Raw genomic sequence first — 20,397 nt, 5'->3', positions numbered from 1 at the left:
GCTGCGGCCAGAATACAGCGCTGGGCGTTGATATTATCAGGATTTGACTATAAAATTAAATACGTCAAGGGGTCTATTAATTACGCAGATAATTTATCGCGAATTTCGCAAACGAGTGTTTCAGCGGTGTCATCAGAGTCGACTTTTATTAATTATTGTAGTTCAGCGGAGTTAAATTACAAACAGGTGGCAATTGAGACACGGCGAGACCCGGTGCTGTCAAAAGTGATGCAAAGTGTTCAAGAGAGTACGGTTTCAGGTTTAAAAGGCAAATAGTTTGAGGCATTTCGGACAAAAGGGATAGAGCTAAGTGTTGAGGCAGGGTGCGTTTTATGCGGTTACAGGACGGTAATACCAAAAAAGTTGCAGAAGCAAATTCTGGAATCCTTTCATCAATCACACCTTGGCATCGTAAAGACGAAAGCGTTGGTTCGCTCGTATATATGGTGGCCGCGTATAGATAGTGACGTGGAGGCTCTTATAAAGTCTTGCCAATCGTGTCAATCAGTACTTATCAGGCTTTAAGTCCCATTACGAATATTAAACATTTGAATTGATCCAGCAGCGTATGTAGCAAAATCCATGTGTTGCGCTTTTGTCGTCTGTAAACAATTGTAGCGCATCCTGAATTGGGATTTTTGTTTCCCAAGTAATTGCTTTCATTTATGTACAGTGCAGGCGAAGTCGGATTCCCTTGAATGCTTGGGTAAAATGTAATCAATATACTTGCTGTGAACGTTTTGGTTGAGCTTCCTTAATAAGAGTCTGACTTTAGCTGCGTCATACAGCTTATTTGCATCTATTAAAAACAAATCCTCGTAGCGAGCGTACCACGTGTCAAAAGTTAGGTTATGTTCTGGGTCGTATATGAATTCAGTGATGCTAGATGCTAATGTGTCCATTGTTCGTTCTGGTTGCAAATTTACCTTTGAACCATCACATGTATTCCCAAATTTCGATGTAAAAAGCTGTGTTATAAGAGCTTGCATAGCTGCATTGTCTTGCTCTCGCTGCTTTTGCAATTGGTTAAAAAATATTTGCATTTGCTGTTCATCCATTTCACAGTTTTTTTTCTCGTTTGTATAAAGAGAAAAATGTTCACCTCCTCGTCGCCACTATTGTAACCTCGATGTTAATAAAGGCAATTATTCGTTTAACTTTAGAATACTTCATATACTGAATTCATTTACAAAATAATATTTTAACTATAAAAACAGTGATCAGTACGTCGCTCGAGTCGTAGGAAAAAGATGGAAGCCCCGAACAGCTCGCGCAAGCGTTGCCACTTAGCTGTTTACACAAATAATGTTTCTGTGCTACCAACAATACCTATCACCGCTTCTGTTCAATTTCTACAAATCAAAGCTCCCTTCCCACCAGAAGAAGGTACAATCATTTACTATGCACACGACTGCACGATTATGGCACCGGGACCTGTCCCTTCAATAAATGATTTAGTTTCTAAAATAAACAGCTGTCTCCCCGATCTTTCTAGTTTCTTCACCTCGCGCATCCTGGCATTATCACCGACAACATCCACGGCGACTCTGTTTACGACGTGGAAGGAACAGATGTCGCAAATATTGGACGTTCACGTCGATGGTGTCACCCTACCGACTGTCAGTCACCCAAAGATCTTTGGGGTATCGTTCGATAATACTCTGACCTTCAAAGCGCATGCCACCGAAATTGTATCAAAGTACAAAGCGGCAACAACATCCTCAAGACTCTTGCCGGCAGCACCTGGGGAAAAGATAAAGAAATTGATTTAAATGTATGAAAACATTTATTTGAAACAATTCTTAAATTATAATTTATTTAATAATTTGGGAAAAATTTAAATAACGTGACATCAGGATGGACAAGGCGACAGCTGTTTCGATTATACCTTGTAAATCTCTTCAAGGCCTTTTCTCCCGGGAGTTGGATTCGAACCCGCACTCCTACGATAGTTAAAATGGGTACAAACGCATTCAGCTACGTCATGCCTTAGTTGTTGTAAAGTTTTTCTCAATTGCCTTCTTTTGCAGATATTAATCTTCTACATGTCACATACTTCGTATAATAAAGAAATTGATTTAAATGTATGAAAACATTTATTTGAAACAATTCTTAAATTATAATTTATTTAATAATTTGGGAAAATTTAAACAACGTGACATCAGGACGGACAAGGCGACAGCTGTTTCGATTATAGGTTGTAAATCGCTTCAAAGCCTTTTCTCCCGGGAGTGGGATTCGAACCCGCACTCCTACGATAGTTGAAATGGGTTCAAACGCATTCAGCTACATTATGCATTAGTTGTTGTAAAGTTTTTCTCAATTGCCTTCTTTTGCATATATTAATCTTCTACATATCACATACTTCGTATGTAATTATGTGTTGAAGTTATGCATGTTTGTAAGGCGGTTTCAAAGAAACTTGGTGTTGTTGTTTTTATTCTATTTATAGAACTAAAACTAATTAACCAATGTTGTCTATTTGTATGAGTTTTAAGCGGGGATTACCCTTATTGATTTAAATGTATGAAAACATTTATTTGAAACAATTTTTAAATTATAACTTATTTAATAATTTGGGAAAAATTTAAACAACGTCACATCAGGACGGGCAAGGCGACAGCTGTTTCGATTATAACTTGTAAATCTCTTCAACGCCTTTTCTCCCGGGAGTGGGATTCGAACCCGCACTCCTACGATAGTTGAAATGGTTGCAAACGCATTCAGCTACGTCATGCCTTAGTTGTTGTAAAGTTTTTCTCAATTGCCTTTTTTTGCGTATATTAACCTTCTACATATCACATACTTCGTATGTAATTATGTGTTGAATTTATGCATGTTTGTAAGGCTGTTTCAGAGAAACTTGGTATTGTTGTTGTTTTGTTCTATTTATAGAACTACAACGAATTATCCAAATGTTGTCTGTTTGTATGAGTTAATCGGAGATTGCCCGTATTGCTTGAAATGTATGAGACATTTATTTCAAGCAATTTTTAATTTTATAATTTATTTAATAATTTGGGAAAGTTTAAACAACGTGACATCAGGACGGACAAGGCAACAGCTGTTTCGATTATACCTTGTAAATCTCTTCAAAGCCTTTTCCCGGGAGAGGGATTTGAAGCCGCACTCCTACGATGGTTGAAGTGTTACAAACGCATTCAGCCACGTCATGCCTTAGTTGTTGTAAACCTTATCCCAATTGCCTTCTTTGCATATTTTCTTAATTCACAGTCCATACTTCGTATGGCATCATGTGGTAAAGTTATGCGTTGGTAAGGCGGTTTCAAAGAAACTTGGTGTTGTTGCTTTTGTTCTATTTATAGAACTAAAACGAATTAACCAATGTTGTCTATTTGTATGAGTTTTAAGCGGGGATTGCCCTTATTGATTTAAATGTATGAAAACATTTATTTGAAACAATTTTTAAATTATAATTTATTTAATAATTTGGGAAAAATTTAAACAACGTGACATCAAGACGGACAAGGCGACAGCTGTTTCGATTATACCTTGTAAATCTCTTCAAAGCCTTTTCTCCCGATAGTGGGATTCAAACCCGCACTCCTACGATAGTTAAATGGTTACAAACGCATTCAGCTACGTCATGACTTAGTTGTTGTAAATTTTTTCCCAATTGCATTCTTTTGCATATATTAATCTTCTACACATCACATACTTCGTATGTAATTATGTGATGAAGTTATGCATGTTTGTAAGGCGGTTTCAGAGAAACTTGGTATTGTTACTGTTTTGTTCTATTTATAGAACTACAACGAATTAACCAAATGCTGTCTGTTTGTATGAGTTAATCGGGGATTGCCCGTATTGCTTGAAATGTATGAAAACATTTATTTCAAGCAATTTTTAATTTTATAATTTATTTAATAATTTGGGAAAAATTTAAAAAACGTGACATCAGCACGGACAAGGCGACAGCTGTTTGATTATAAGTTGTAAATCTCTTCAAAGCCTTTTCTCCCGGGAGTGGGATTCGAACCCGCTCTCCTACGATAGTTGAAATGGTTACAAACGCATTCAGCTACGTCATGCCTTAGTTGTTGTAAATTATTTCTCAATTGCCTTCTTTTGCATATATTAATCTTCTATATATCACATACTTCGTATGTAATTATGTGTTGAAGTTATGCATGTTTGTAAGTGTTGGATATTAATACCAAATTGCATACAATATGAACACCGTGTAATATACTATCCGAACACTTCCTATTGATTGACATTTGCTAATATGTGTGTAATATGTATATGTGAAGAAGAACAATAAAAATCTCCCCATTTTGTCTACAACCAAACCAACGTGAACATTGCAGTGGCGACGAGAAAATAACGAAAAAAGAAGAAAAGCTAAAATTGGACTTAAAATTTTATTTAAACTAAGAAAACGGGAGAAAAACCAATTCAAGTGTTTGAAATATGACTGGAGGGGCAGCAATGACGGCAACCACCACCAAAATGATTTATACTCCGAATATCGTGGAGTTCTCGGTAGCAGACAATTGGCGAATATGGCGGGAAAGGTTGGAGTTGCACTTGTTAGAAATTGAGTGCACGAGAGAAGCGGGGAAGATTTCGGCCCTACTGAGAAATATTAGCGGGGAAGTATACGGAATTTTGCATATCGTTTGCAGCCCGAAGCTTCCCAGCGAAAAAACGTACGAGGAGTTGTGCACAATTTAGGAGCGCCATTTTACTCCTCCCGTCATTTTATTTCATGAAAGACGTAAATTTTACGCCGCAAGAAGAGCCGACACCGAAACGGTAGCAGCATGGTACGCACAAGTTAAAAAATTGGCATTGCAATGCAAATTCGGGGCTGCCCTAGAAAAGATCATTCTAGATAAATTTTTCGTTGAGCTGCCAGAAAAAATTTTCGAGAAATTTTGCGAAGAGGACGAAGAGATAACGATAGAAAAGGCACTAAGGAAGGCGTTGGTGATGGAGTCGAAGATTACTCAGCAATTAGCTGTAAAAAATGAGGTAAATTTTGTGAAGTCACAAGTGCAAAATTCCCGTAACTACAACAACAACAACGACAGCAGCAGCAACAATCCAGGCAGGCGTAGCGGAAAAAGAACCGGTGCGAATTCCAACAGCAAAAACAACAACGTTGGAAGTATGAAGAAGACACCATGTGCGCATTGTGGTTGGAAAAATCACCAATCAAGCAAATGCAGATATCGTAATAGCGTGTGCCACTCCTGCAACAAGGTGGGCCATTTGGCGAATGTATGCCAGGTTAATAAAAATAACGTACAATTTGTAAATGTAAAAGAAGATTATGATACTTTCGACTCTGTTTTTAATATTTCACATATAGATCGGAGAGAAGGTGGTAACCAGTACGAACTTGCAATCGAAGTAGGTGGTTATCAGCTTGTCGTCCTGTGCGATACGGGTGCGCCGTGTTCCTTGATGTCAATCAAAATTTTTGATAAATTTTTGATCGCAAATGGCTGCGGAAATGCTCAACCTCATACACGGGATACGGTGGTGAATTGGTCGATGTTATCGGTGAGTTTCTTACTACAGTTCGTTATAGAGAGCGGAGTGTAAACGGAAAATTATAAGTGACCAACACAAATCGACCAACCTTGTTAGGACGAGATTTTTTGCGTAGTTTTGGTTTTGAGTTGAAAGTGCGTAGTTCGGTTACCGAGCCTAATAACGTTAATTATGTAGAGCCGTATAATAGAGTTTTGGACCAGTTGAAAAGCGAATATGCTGAAGTTTTCAGTCGCGAGTTGGGTAAGTGTAATTTAACCGTAGTCAAGTTACAGGTGGAAAGAGGGTGCAACCCGGTATTTTGCAAGCCTAGAGCAGTTCCACTGGCTTGGCGTGAGTCCACTGAAAAGCAATTAGCAGATTTAGTCGAAAAGGGTGTTTTGATACCAGTTGATAGTGCCGATTGGGGTACGCCGTTGGTCCCCATATTAAAGCAGAACGGTCAAATAAGAATTTGTGAGGATTACAAAACTACCGTAAACCGTTTCCTTAAAGATTTTAAGTACCCATTACCCCGGATAGACCAAATTTTTGCGTCAATGCATGGTGGGAAACTTTTTACTAAGCTAGATATGTCTAATGCGTACTATCAGCTAGTCCTGGATGAAGAGTCACAAAAGATTTGTACTTGGAGCACGCATAAAGGTATTTTTAAGATGACGCGGTTGCCGTTTGGCATAAAAACCGCGGCGGCCATTTTTCAGAAAACTATAGAGGGTCTGTTAAGAGGTATTCCGAATGTACTTTGTTACCTCGACGATATTACCGTTACAGGCAAAGACTTCGCAGAACATGTTCTGACTTTTAAACGCGTATTGGGGAAACTTCAGGCGGCAGGATTGCGACTAAATGTTGACAAATGCGAGTATTTTAAAAGTAAAATTTCATATTTAGGTTTCGATATTGACGCGGACGGTTTAAAAGAAAATAAAGAACGCGTGCAATGCGTTCTCGACGCCCCGAAACCTAATTCGGTGCCTCAATTACGCGCTTTTATTGGTTTAGTGAACTACCATTCAAGGTGTATACCCAATTTCGCACAGAAGATGGTTCCGCCATATAAGCTTTTACAGAAAAACGGTCCCTTTATTTGGAACAAGAAGTGTCAAGAAGCGTACGATACGCTAAAGACAGAGATCGGGTCAGATAAAGTGCTGGTGCATTTTAGTCCTAAGTTGCCAATTATTTTGACCACAGATGCCTGTAACACCGCGGTAGCAGGCGTGTTATCGCACGTATATGACAGCGGAGTGAGGAGACCCATAGCTTTTATTTCACGGGCTTTAAACAGGGCTGAACTAAACTACAGTGCTATAGAAAATGAAGCCCTAGCTATTGTTTTTAGTGTGACCAAGTTAAGACAATACTTGTTGGGAGTATCATTTACGTTGGAAACAGACCATAGACCGTTGCTTACATTGTTTGGCGAGAATAAGGGTATTCCGTCCATAGCTGCGGCCAGAATACAGCGCTGGGCGTTGATATTATCAGGATTTGACTATAAAATTAAATACGTCAAGGGGTCTATTAATTACGCAGATAATTTATCGCGAATTTCGCAAACGAGTGTTTCAGCGGTGTCATCAGAGTCGACTTTTATTAATTATTGTAGTTCAGCGGAGTTAAATTACAAACAGGTGGCAATTGAGACACGGCGAGACCCGGTGCTGTCAAAAGTGATGCAAAGTGTTCAAGAGAATACGGTTTCAGGTTTAAAAGGCAAATAGTTTGAGGCATTTCGGACAAAAGGGATAGAGCTAAGTGTTGAGGCAGGGTGCGTTTTATGCGGTTACAGGACGGTAATACCAAAAAAGTTGCAGAAGCAAATTCTGGAATCCTTTCATCAATCACACCTTGGCATCGTAAAGACGAAAGCGTTGGTTCGCTCGTATATATGGTGGCCGCGTATAGATAGTGACGTGGAGGCTCTTATAAAGTCTTGCCAATCGTGTCAATCAGTACTGTCCAGTCCTGAAAAAAGTAGTTTGATGCCCTGGGCGGCAGCGGAGTCGGCATGGCAGCGTATACACGTGGATTTTGCGGGACCAGTGCGAGGCTTTCAGCTGTTAATAATAGTAGATTCCTTTTCGAAATGGGTGGAGGTTTTTAAAACAAAAGAAATGACTAGTGCTTTCACAATCAGTAAATTGCGCGAAGTGTTTTGTAGGTTTGGTTTGGTGGACACACTAGTTAGCGATAACGGAACGCAGTTTACGTCATTGGAGTTTAAAACCTTCATGAGTAAAAACTACATTAAACATGTGCTAACGGCACCTGGCCACCCAGCCACTAATGGGCAAGCGGAGAACTTCGTAAAAACGTTAAAAAAAAGCTTTAGTAGCAAGTTTTGCAGGCAAAGCTAACTTTAGCCTGGATGATGTATTGAACAGATTTCTGTTCGACTATAGGATTTCTAAACATTGTACAACAAATGAGTCCCCCGCAAAATTGATGTTAGGAAGGGAGCTAAAATCGAGATTTAGCGCTCTCAAACCACCAAGAGACGTCATAAAAACGAACCAACAAACCGCTGTTAACAACTGTAGAGGTAAACGCGATACCACGTTCACCGTAGGCCAGAACGTAATAGTGAGAAATTACTCGAATCCTAACAAGGCTGGTTGGTCACCAGGCACCGTACAGAAAAAGTTAGGTCCGCGTAATTACATAGTAATGCTAGCGAACGAAAACCGCTCAATAAAACGACACCTCGACCAGATCCGCAATGCCGACCTCGTGTGTGGGGAAGAGGCTTCTCGCAACGAACCGGGTGTTGAATTACCGGCTAGCCCTGCTCAAGTTAAGTCGGGCAGCATGGAGGATCATGGCGAACCCGTATCAAGTGAACCTCAAGAGGACGTGGAAAATGAAGCTAGGCAAATGCCTATAAGAAGTAGCAAGCAGAAAGCCATAGAGGCAATGCGAAAAAATAACAAAATTATATTCTTTATTGTATTCATTATCGTAACATTCAATCTGGTATAGTTAAAATGGATATCTAATACTTTTATTTTTCATTCACTTAAAATACTAAGTATATAAGGATATACATAAGTATATATATATACAAGTTTAAAAATTTCATGAATTCCAAAATGTAATGTATAATAAGTAGGTATACAAAGCTTAAGAAAGGGGTTGTTGGATATTAATACCAAATTGCATACAATATGAACACCGTGTAATATACTATCCGAACACTTCCTATTGATTGACATTTGCTAATATGTGTGTAATATGTATATGTGAAGAAGAATAATAAAAATCTCCCCATTTTGTCTACAACCAAACCAACGTGAACATTGCAGTAAGGCGGTTTCAGAGAAACTTAGTATTGTTGCTGTTTTGTTCTATTTATAGAAATACAACGAATTAACCAAATGTTGTCTGTTTGTATGAGTTAATCGGAGATTGCCCGTATGTATGAAAACATTGTTTTCAAGCAATTTTATAATTTATTTAATAATTTGGGATAAATTTAAACAACGTGTCATCAGGACGGACAAGGCGACTGCTGTTTCGATTATACCTTGTAAATCCCTTCAAAGCCCTTTCTCCCGGGAGTGGGATTTGAACCCGCACTCCTACGATGGTTGAAGTGTTACAAACGCATTCAGCCACGTCATGCCTTAGTTGTTGTAAAGTTTTTCCCAATTGCCTTCTTTGCCTATATTACTCTTCTACATATCACATACTTCGTATGTAATTATGTGTTGAAGTTATGCATGTTTGTAAGGCGGTTTCAGAGAAACTTGGTATTGTTGCTGTTTTGTTCTATTTATAGAACTACAACTACTATTTGAAAATGTTTTCATACATTTAATGCAATAAGAGTAAAACCTGCTTAAAACTCATACAAATAGACAACAATGGAAATATTTCCATACATTTAAAGCAATAGGGGTAATCCCCGCTTAAAACTCATACTAATTTATCAAAATTGTCTTTCGAAATTATGGTGATATCCGGTGCTGTATCAAACTGTAATTGCATTTCCACATTGATGATTTTCACGTTGACATATTTACGTTGTGAAGTTATGCTATGTGCTTGGTATATACTGTTAATGAGCGGCTGTTTCGTATTTGCTGTAGCTTTTGTTTTGCTTTATTTTTAATTTAGATTTTATTTTGCAATAACCTTTTTTGTGTCCTACTTTGTGTCATTTTTCGCAGGTATGATTTTTATAAGTGCAATTACGCACGTAGTGCATCGCTCCACAAAACCAACAAGGTGTTTTTGTTTTCCACTAGTGCATTGTCTGATTTCAAGTTAACAATTCGTTGACATTCTCGAGAGAGTGTGTCCAAATTAACTTTTTTGACTTCTGTGCCCAATTAAGTAACATTCGGGTTCTTATTTCGAAATCTGATTCGGCTTTAAGTCCCATTACGAATATTAAACATTTGAATTGATTTAGCAGCGTATGTATATAATAATTTATTTAATAATTTGGGAAAAATTTAAATAACGTGACATAAGGACGGACAAGGCGACAGCTGTTTCGATTATACCTTGTAAATCCCTTCAAAGCCTTTTCTCCCGGGAGTGGGATTTGAACCCGCACTCCTACGATGGTTGAAGTGTTACAAACGCATTCAGCCACGTCATGCCTTAGATGTTGTAAAGTTTTTCCCAATTGCCTTCTTTTGCATATATTAATCTTCTACATATCACATACTTCGTTTGTAATTATGTGTTAAAGTTATGCATGTTTGTAAGGCGGTTTCAGAGAAACTTGGTATTGTTGCTGTATTGTTCTATTTATAGAACTACAACGAATTAACCAAAGTTGTCTATTTGAAAAATGTTTTCATGCATTTAAAGCAATAAGAGTAATCCCCGCTTAAAACTCATACAAATAGACAACATTGGAAATATTTCCATACATTTAAAGCAATAAGGGTAATCCCCGCTTAAAACTCATACTAATTTTTCAAAATTATCTTTCGAAATTATGGTGATATCCGATGCTGTATCAAACTGTAATTGCATTTGCACATTGATGATTTTCACGTTGACATATTTACGTTGTGAAGTTATGCTATGTGCTTGGTATATACTGTTAATGAGCGGCTGTTTCGTATTTGTTATGCCTTTGCTGTAGCTTTTGTTTTGATTGTTTTGCTTTATTTTTGATTTAGATTTTATTTTGCAATAACCTTTTTTGTGTCCTACTTTGTGTCATTTTTCGCAGGTATGATTTTTATAAGCGCAATTACGCACGTAGTGCATCGCTCCACAAAACCAACAAGGTGTTTTTGTTTTCCACTAGTGCATTGTCTGATTTCAAGTTAACAATTCGTTGACATTCTCGAGAGAGTGTGTCCAAATTAACTTTTTTGGCTTCTGAGCCAATTAAGTAACATTCGGGTTCTTATTTCGAAATCTGATTCGGCTTTAAGTCCCATTACGAATATTAAACATTTGAATTGATTCAGCAGCGTATGTAGCAAAATCCATGTGTTGCGCTTTTGTCGTCTGTAAACAATTGTAGCGCATCCTGAATTGGGATTTTTGTTTCCCAAGTAATTGCTTTCATTTATCTACAGTGCAGGCGAAGTCGGATTCCCTTGAATGCTTGGGTAAAATGTAATCAATATACTTGCTGTGGACGTTTGTGTTGAGCTTCCTTAATAAGAGGCTTTAGCTGCGTCATAGAGCTTATTTGCATCTATTAAAAACAAATCCTCGTAGCGAGCGTACCACGTTTCAAAAGTTAGGTTATGTTCTGGGTCGTATACGAATTCAGTGATGCTAGATGCTAATGTGTCCATTGTTCGCTCTGGTTGCAAATTTACCTTTGGACCATCACATGTATTCCCAAATTTCGATGTAAAAAGCTGTGTTGTAAGAGCTTGCATAGCTGCATTGTCTTGCTCTCGCTGCTTTTGCAATTGGTTAAAAAATATTTGCATTTGCTGTTCATCCATTTCACAGTTTTTTTTTTCTCGTTTGTATAAAGAGAAAAATTTTCACCTCCTCGTCGCCACTATTGTAACCGCGATGTTAATAAAGGAAATTATTCGTTTAACTTTAGAATACTTCATACTGAATTCATTTACAAAATAATATTTTAACTATAAAAACAGTGATCAGTACGTCGCTCGAGTCGTAGGAAAAAGATGGAAGCCCCGAACAGCTCGTGTAAGCGTTGCCACTTAGCTGTTTACACAAATAATATTCCTGTGCTACCAACAATACCTATCACCGCTTCTGTTCAATTTCTACAAATCAAAGCTCCCTTCCCCACCAGAAGATGTTACAATCATTTACTATGCCAACGACTGCACGATTATGGCAACGGGACCTTGCCTTTCAATAAATGATTTAGTTTCTAAAATAAACAGCTGTCTCCCCGATCTTTCTAGTTTCTTCACATCGCGCAACCTGGCATTATCACCGACAAAATCCACGGTGACTCTGTTTACGACGTGGAAGGAACAGATGTCGCAAATATTGGACGTTCACGTCGATGGTGTCGCCCTACCGACTGTCAGTCACCCAAAGATCTTTGGGGTATCGTTCGATAATACTCTGACCTTCAAAGCGCATGCCACCGAAATTGTATCAAAGTACAAAGCGGCAACAAAATCCTCAAGACTCCTGCCGGCAGCACCTGGGGAAAAGATAAAGAAACGTTGCTAACCACGTACAAAGCAATTGGCCGGCCGCTCATGAGCTACGCTCCACCAGTTTGGTCGCCTGGTCTTAAAAACACATACTGGAAAAGGCTACACGCTTGTCAAAATGCTGCTATCAGAACTGCCACCGAAAGTGTCCTTTTGACCTCCGAACACCACCGACATAGAAGGCCAAAGAGCCCAACATTAAAGAGCAAAAAGAAATGGAGAACAGACAGTTTTTGCTAAATTGTCACAAACCAGGATTTGCTAGCAAATAACTGCTTGATATAGCCCGGCCTCCACGGGGTTTAAGGGAACATCGCCATTAGCACTATGACGAGATCCGGCGCCTGCCAACACCGCCGCTTGATCCAGACAAGCAGAAGCAGGCCCTAGCCAAATCCACACAGAATCGGTAAACGCTTTTACCAGGACGGGATCTTGCAGAAGAAGAAGGCACACTACCAAGGGAGACACGAGTCACCCTGGCCCAACTTCGTTCTGGATACTGTAACATGTTAAACTCTTACTTGTCCAGAATTAACTCCGACATACGTAATGTATGTTCTGCATGCGATGTGTCCCCACATGACACCAACCATCATTTCAATTGTAATGTGGAACCTACGCCTCTAACTCCAATGTCCCTATGATCGACCCCTTTCGACCAGTTCCCTCGGACTTTGATGACAACAACATCGATTCCCCTATACCTATTATATGTAGTACTCTGGACTCACTGTGTAAATGGTATTCTGGGGAAATAAGAAGGCAACTCGTAGCAGTTCTTTTGGCTCGGCAACCATATCGGGGACGTGAACCAGGGGGCGGCCAATTGCTTTATAAGTGGTAATGAGCGTCTCTTTATTCTTACCCCAAGTGCTGCCGGCAAGATTATTGATTATGGCTCTGGATTTTTGGTACAATTGCGGATGCATTCTCGCCAAGATGTAGATCCTGATCGAACGTTACATCGAGTATTTTTGTATGTAAGACAGTCGTAGCGTAACGCCATGTTGTTGTTGTAGCAGTGTCGCCCCATCCAATAGGTGCGACCACTCACAAATTGAAATCAATATCCTCTAGTGGGAATCCAAGAAACTTGGAATTTCAACAGGGGTGGACCAGAGAGAGAGAGAGAGGTGTTGGAGCTGTTGGTTCCACAGAGCATTAAAAAATATAGTTGGTGTTATGTGGGGACACTTTGCAAGCAGGGCATATGTACATTATGTATGTCGGTGTTGATTCTGGAGAGGTAAGAATTTTACCTATAACAGTATCCAGATCGAGTTTGAGCTAGAGTGACGCGCGTCTCCCTAGGGGGTTATTCAAAAGAATCAAATCAATTTTAAAATAATTTTCCGTCATATTGAGTTTTGAAAAGCTGGCATCGAATTCGTAATGAGCGATATTATATACAGACCAATTCTAAATATTCTCGCGGAATTTTGTTCTCGCGGATTGTTTTATTCCCGCGGAAAAATTCCTCCAATTCTGTTCTCCTAGGGAGAACAATAATTGGGGAATAGGAATTTCGAATTTTCGAAGTCAGCTGTTTTGTCAATTGAAATTTCGTTGCACATTTCTTATTTTGTTTAAAAAATTGAAAAGTTTAATTATTGTTGCAAATTTGTTGGAAATTAAGAAATAAAATATAAACATTACACAGTATTTATTGCATTTCATGTGGTATTCACTGAAATGAGTAATGAATTGGTGCCACAGCAACATCAACAGCGGAACATAAGAAGAAGACGGCCGCATAACACAAATCTGCCGGAGTTGCCTGCTTTCATTCAGCAAAGCAATTTTCTGGCGGCCAAGTTGAGTTGAATTCGTCCTTCATCATATGCCAAAATCTATTTAAGCCTTATTAAAAAATCCTTGCGCAATTTCTGGATGGCTGCATCAAATTTGTATACCAAGAGCTCTACCGTTGCTTATGATATACTTTTCGACTTAAAATAAAGAATATTGTGGTTGTAGTTGTTGTTGTATTAACAGTGAGAATATTGTGGTAGAATATAAATACATCTTTTAGCACAAATTTGTACAAATAAGTGTTCTTTCTTAAAATAACCAATTTCCTTTAACTATTTTGATGCATTCCCTTTAATTTACCAAGTGAAAAAACTCCTATGAAATGGCAGAGAAATCTCCCTCTCCCTCACATTCATAATACCTACTTTTCTCCCATAACCGGTTTCCGCTTTTTCGAACATTGTTCAGAATAGGAGGAAAGGGAAAAAACTCACAAGGAATTTTTATTTAGAATACGAGGAATGGGAGAAGGGAGAAAACTCGCACGGAATTTTCGTTTAGAATTGGGCTGATACCCTCTAATGATGATTTTGAAGCCAAAGCTAAATAGTCAGAATTACCGTTTTAGCTTCACAGATTTCAATTTCGCAACATATTTTTAGGCGCTACACATTAGGGTAGTCCACATTGCCATTTTCGTTGTCCCATATAAGATTTATGGATACATTTGGTTTGAAATCTTTTGATTTGTATAAATAAAATTGGCATATCTTTGTTAACATTTTTACGAAGTGCGCTGATTCAAAGTAAACTTAATCGCAAATTTTGGAAAAAATGTGTTGAAATAAACAAAAGGCAAGCTATTTTGTACAAAGACGTTATAAAATAAAATTTTGCAAGCGCGAAGGTGCGTGTAAAGCAGCGAAAAGTAACTAAATTCAAGGGAACACATTCATTAATAAATAACATGTAATTTTATTTCATTCTATATCGTCGAGGATACTTACTATGACATTCCTATTATATAAAGTTTGAAAAACGATATTCTGAGTTATTCTATAACATTAGTCCTGGTAACTAATTTGGGTTTTTCCGTTTCGTCGTCAAACAAATTCAGGTAACACTGTGGACACATTAAGCCTAAGTGGGGTCTTTACTGACCAGCCAGTTCAACCGAATCCTAGGCAAGTCCATTTGAAGTTTGCCAAAATATACAAAACCCATAACTCACTGGGCAATTTCTTATTAGATATTTTTTTAGTCCCACCTTTCTATTTTATATTTTCATATCTCACACCGTTCTAATTGTTTCCTTCTGCACTATTTTAGGCTCAAAATGGGATACGTAATATGGTTGATGTTTCCAGCACAGATGTTTCTGAAGATGAATTTTATGAAACCAATAGTTATCGATCAGAGCAATTACCCTTTCCCGACACAAACATGCCGGCTAATCGAGTAGAATTATGTACATCTGTTTCGACGCAAATGCCATTGCTGGGTATTACGCATGAGGAGGCTGGACATAATCACCCGGACTAAAAGTTAAAACCTATAAGAAATAAGGATTTAAAAATGAAATAAAATACTTAAATAAATATTTTTTCGCAACAAAATCTGGTAATTGTTGCATTTTTCCAGCAAAAAAAAGTAAATAAGTCAATACCATTCAGAGGAAATTGTACTAGAAAAGTATCATAATTAGTATGTTAGTAGTGATTTTGGAGATTTCAGGAAATTGCACACTTCAAACTAAATATTTCGTGAAATCATAAATAAACAGTACGTTTCAAACCTGCTTAAGTCCACATTTCCATTTGTTCAGATTATTGATACCTTATACACTATTTACCAAATCAATAGTTAAAAAAAAAATGCATAAAGAGGTCGAGAGATTTTAAGTACAACGGTTTTTTCTCTGAGTTTTGAATTAATTTTCAGTGGAGTATCTTAATTTAGTTGGAAATTTTTGCAACATAAAGAAGGTGGGGCCGTGTGTAGAAGTCGACGAAAGAGGGAAAAGGCCATTCACCTGGGAATGGTCAGGGCGATTCTTTTGCATGCGGTTCAAGAAGCTCACAACTTCCGGTCGCTTGCGGCCAAGTACCCTCTGGGTAGCCACTAAACATCCGTTTAGTAGTGAGCTAATATGAGAAGGCGACAACCTGGCTAGGCCACTCTGACGTAATCGGTTTAAGGGCTAGAAAGGGGATCTTTCATCAGCAGCGTCTGTCCATCGCGAGGTGCGGCTGCAAGCGGGCGTCTGTCTTGGATCAAGCGGCTCGCTATATAAACGTGCAGGTAATATTTTCACTCCCAATGAGCGGGTTGTGCGCTGGGCTTGGAACCTGCCACGTCAACCACACTCCAATGAAAAGCAACAACAAGCCTCGGATAAAAAGAAAACCCTTTATTGATGACGACCATGGCAAACGTTTGAAGGACAATGAATTGAGGGCATGCACCTGGAACGTCCGCTCCCTGAATGGGATGAGTGCAGATGCCCGACTGGTTGATGTCCTCGTCAAAGCAAAATCTGACATCACCGCCATCCAAGAAATGCGTTGGACGAAGCAAGGAAGAAAGAAGTTTAAAAATTGTGACATCTATTGGAGTGGCCATACAAATAAACGCAGTTTCGGCGTCGGATTCGTGGTGGGAGAGAGACTTTCTCGCCAAGTACTGGCGTTCACTCCTGTGGACGAACGTCTCGCCGCTATCTGAATAAAAGCAAACTTTTTTAATATATCATTCATCTGTGCGAGGAGAAAGACGTTGAAGTGAAAGACACTTTTTATGAACAATTAGAACGCACATACGAGCGCTGCTCCGTCATGATATAAAAGTCGTGCTTGGCGACTTCAACGCCAGTGTGGGCAAAGAAGGTGTTTTTGGTCCTACAGTCGGAAAGTTCAGCCTACACAATGAAACTTCTCCTAACGGACTGAGGCTGACTGACTTTGCCGGTGCTCGAAACATGGTCATATCCAGCACGAGGTTCATGCATAAGAATATACATCAAGCTACATGGCTGTCTCCTGATCGAAATACTCGCAATCAGATCGATCACGTTGTGATAGGCGGACGGCATGTCCCCAGTGTTTTAGATGTGAGCACGATCCGAGGACCTAACATCGACTCGGACCATTATCTCGTAGCAGCCAAAATACGCACCCGCCTCAGCGCGGCTAAAACCAAGGAACAAAAAACACAAGGAAAGCTAGACGTCGAAAGGTTGCAATCGCAACAGACTGCCAATGATTTTGCAACTCGACTCTCACACCTGCTCTCTGAGAGCTCTGCTCAGACTGAAGGAATTAGAAGCAGTGGCAGCATATCTCCAAAGCACTTCGTACTGCCGCGGAGGAAGAAATTGGTTGCCGGCGGCCACGGAAAAACAACTGGTACGACGAGGAATGCCACGTTGCAACCGAAAGAAAAGACGCTGCTTACAGGGCTACGTTAAAAGCGAGCGCAACAAGAGGAGTGTGTGAACGCTATCGTGAGTTAAAAAGGGAAGCGAGACGCCTTTTCAGGAAGAAAAAAGCAGAGGCAGAAAGGCGTGAGTGCGAGGAGCTTGAGCTGCTACCCACCAGGAAAACTCCTGTAAGAACGAAAACGGCGACCTTGTAACTGATGTCCAGAAAGTACTTAGATTATGGAGGGAACACTTCTCTGCTCTCCTAAATGGAGACAGCCATTTACCGCACAGGGATGACGAACCCGATCCCGCAATCGATGATGATGGAATAAATGTGCCCCACACCATTATGACGAAGTCAGAATGGTAATAGGTAGGTAGGTAGGTGAAATGGCTGCGACCCTGGTCGCCCAAGTAGCTATTTGAATCCGTTTTGATGCCATATAACTCGTCTAAAACCTACGAAATGTTACGGTCAATGTATTACAACCAGCCAGAGTTGTTGATAAAATTAAGAATGTTCGGGATTGCTATCACAGATAGACATCTGAGGTCTTCTAGAAACGGGGTTACAAGGAACCCCGGACATTTACACATAAAGTGTTCAACTGTCTCCTTGGCATTTGGATCTTTGCAGCTTCTGCAGTAGTCGTTATACGGAATGCCCACTTTTTCCGCATGCGTGCCTACTGCCCAATGACCGGTGCAGACTGCTATCAGTTTGCGTGTGTTGGCCCTGGATTTGTTCAGAAGACTTCTCGTCCTCCTTCCATCATAGTTTGGCCAAATGGATTTTAATATTGCACAGGTGGTGATGTTATTCCACGTTGCTTGTGCTTTCTTCAAGTAGAAGCTTTGGATATTCCCCTTGGCTACTGCTAAGGTTATGCCTACTTCGACACTGGTGATTTCCTCGCTCATCTCCGATGAGCCCCTGCGTGCCAGCTCGTCGGCCTTCTCGTTACCCTCTATCCCCCTATGACCCGGGACCCAGATAACGCATAGTTCTAGATTGGTGGATAACTCGAATATGAGTCGCTTACAAGCTCACACTAATTTTGAGTCAATGTGTGGCGAGGAAAGCGCTTTTATCGCTGCTTGGCTATCCGACAGGATGCAAACTTTACCAGCTACATTCAAGCCCTCCAGTGATTTGCAGGCTTGCCAAATCGCGAGGATTTCTGCTTGAAACACGCTGTAGTGCGATGGGAGTCTGAATGATGCAGACAGATCTAGGGACTCAGATTAGACTCCGGCCCGCACTCCCGATTCCATCTTGGAGCCGTCAGTGTAGAATTGGATGTCGTCGACCCTTATGCCCGGGTTTCTCTTCCACTCGTTCCTGCTTGGAATGGCGGTATTACAACTGTACTCAAACTTCAATTTGTGAGGGTAGTAATCTGTCGCGGTACTACATGTACCATCCGGAAGTTTATTTAGGATACTACTATGCCCTTGCTGAGTATCCTTCCAACACCCAGACTCCCTGAGTCTCAGTGCGGCTTGTGACGATGTACAAAGTATATGCAATTCGATCGGAAGCAGGTGCAAAATGGGGTCTAATGCAGCTGTGGGGCAAGTGCGTCCGTCCCCTATGGCACCAGCACACGCAGTGCGCTGGACTTTTTTCAGGCTGGTGAGATTGCAGCTCTTACTTAGATCTTCCCAAAGCAGAGGTGAAAGCACCCCACCCTGTGGTGTGCCTCTACATACCTGCTTGCCAACACTAGCTCTGCTGTTATTTCGCGGTTGCGAAGCAGGCTTGAAATCCAAAGCCATAGTGGTTTTTCAACCCCTGCCCTACCTAGGGCAGCCTCAATCGCTTCAGCTCTTACATTGTTAAACGCGCCTTCCACATCAACAAACGCAGCCAGAGTGAACTGCTTGTGATGAAGGGACTTCTCCACCGTTCGAACTACCTCATGTAGCGCGGTTTCTGTGGATTTCCCTCTCAGGTACGCGTGCTGTGCCGTGGAAAGTGGAGCCTCGCCTAGAAGCCTTTCGAATGTTTTCAGAACAAAGGACGTGAGACTTATTGGCCGAAAGTCTTTGGCTACTTCATTCCCCCTTCTGCCGGCCTAATGGATGAAAATCACCCGTGTTTTCGTCCACGAGACCGGAATGTGTTTGAGACGAATGCATGCCACGAAGATCTCCTTTAGTTCCTTAACCAAAGATTTCTGAGTCTTCTGCAGCATAATAGGCAGAATACCATCCACGCCTGGTGATTTATATGGAGAGAAGCTATCTATTGCCCAGGCAATTTTCTTCTCCGCTAAAAGGTTGTTTATGAGGCCAACAGGTACTTCCTAATGTGCCGTCTTTGTATCGCGTACTCCATCCCCCGATCCATCCGGGAAGTGAGCATCTACAAAGATGTTTAGAGTCTCTGCCGCCAATCCTGCCCATGTTCCATCGGCGCGCTTGACAAATGTCTTGTTTGAACGACTCTTGGCAAGAATCTTTCCCATCCTGGCTGAGTCCTTCGTGGACTCAATCGACTCGCAGTGTTCTCGCCAGGAGCTTGATTTTACTGTCCATAGGGCTTTCTTATACTCCCTCAGAGCCGTCCTGTACTCCTGGAAATCGTTCCTGAAGTGACAGTCGTTGAAGACCCTCCTCAGCTTTGACCTCAAGTCGCTGAGATTTTTGCCCCACCACGGTGGGAAGGTCTTTGCTCCTCGAAATTAGACAGGCAACTTTAAAGGTCACCTGAAAACTTCTCCAGAGACCGAACTCGGTCGGCAAGACGGTCTGTAGATTGTATAGGCGTCCTACTTTTATGGAGCCTATCGCTATCTTGTCAAATAGGCTCCAGGACGTCCGTTTAGGGTTTCTGTGCGGCTGACTTATTTCGTTTTCCCAGTCTATGTTGAAAAGGACCAACCGGTGATCCGACAGGGAAAGTTTTTTCGATACCTCCCAGTTTCTTGACCGTAAGCTCCCGGGAGTCAGATGTTAGTGTATATCAAGGACTTCCTCCCACCCTGGGTAGTTCGCCGTACTCGGAAAACTAAAGGTGAGAGAGCTGCCCTTGTTACATATGTAAAGGTTGTTAGCTAATAT

At 40.4% G+C, this 20,397-nt stretch overlaps 1 protein-coding gene across 1 annotated transcript in view; it reads left to right on the top strand.

The window, feature by feature from the left end:
- LOC137236928 (uncharacterized) overlaps positions 1–15,568 on the top strand; it is a 311,869-nt gene extending 296,301 nt beyond the window's left edge. Inside the window, exon 3 of the mRNA XM_067760019.1 lies at positions 15,240–15,568. Coding sequence (XP_067616120.1) covers positions 15,240–15,452 — 213 coding nt within the window. The 3' untranslated portion in view covers positions 15,453–15,568. The remainder of the gene's footprint in view (positions 1–15,239) is intronic.
- Positions 15,569–20,397: the final 4,829 nt, after the last annotated feature.

Source organism: Eurosta solidaginis, chromosome 1, assembly GCF_040869045.1.
Source record: "Eurosta solidaginis isolate ZX-2024a chromosome 1, ASM4086904v1, whole genome shotgun sequence".
Classification (NCBI taxonomy): domain Eukaryota; kingdom Metazoa; phylum Arthropoda; class Insecta; order Diptera; family Tephritidae; genus Eurosta; species Eurosta solidaginis.
This window is presented reverse-complemented; position numbering and strand designations above follow the sequence as displayed.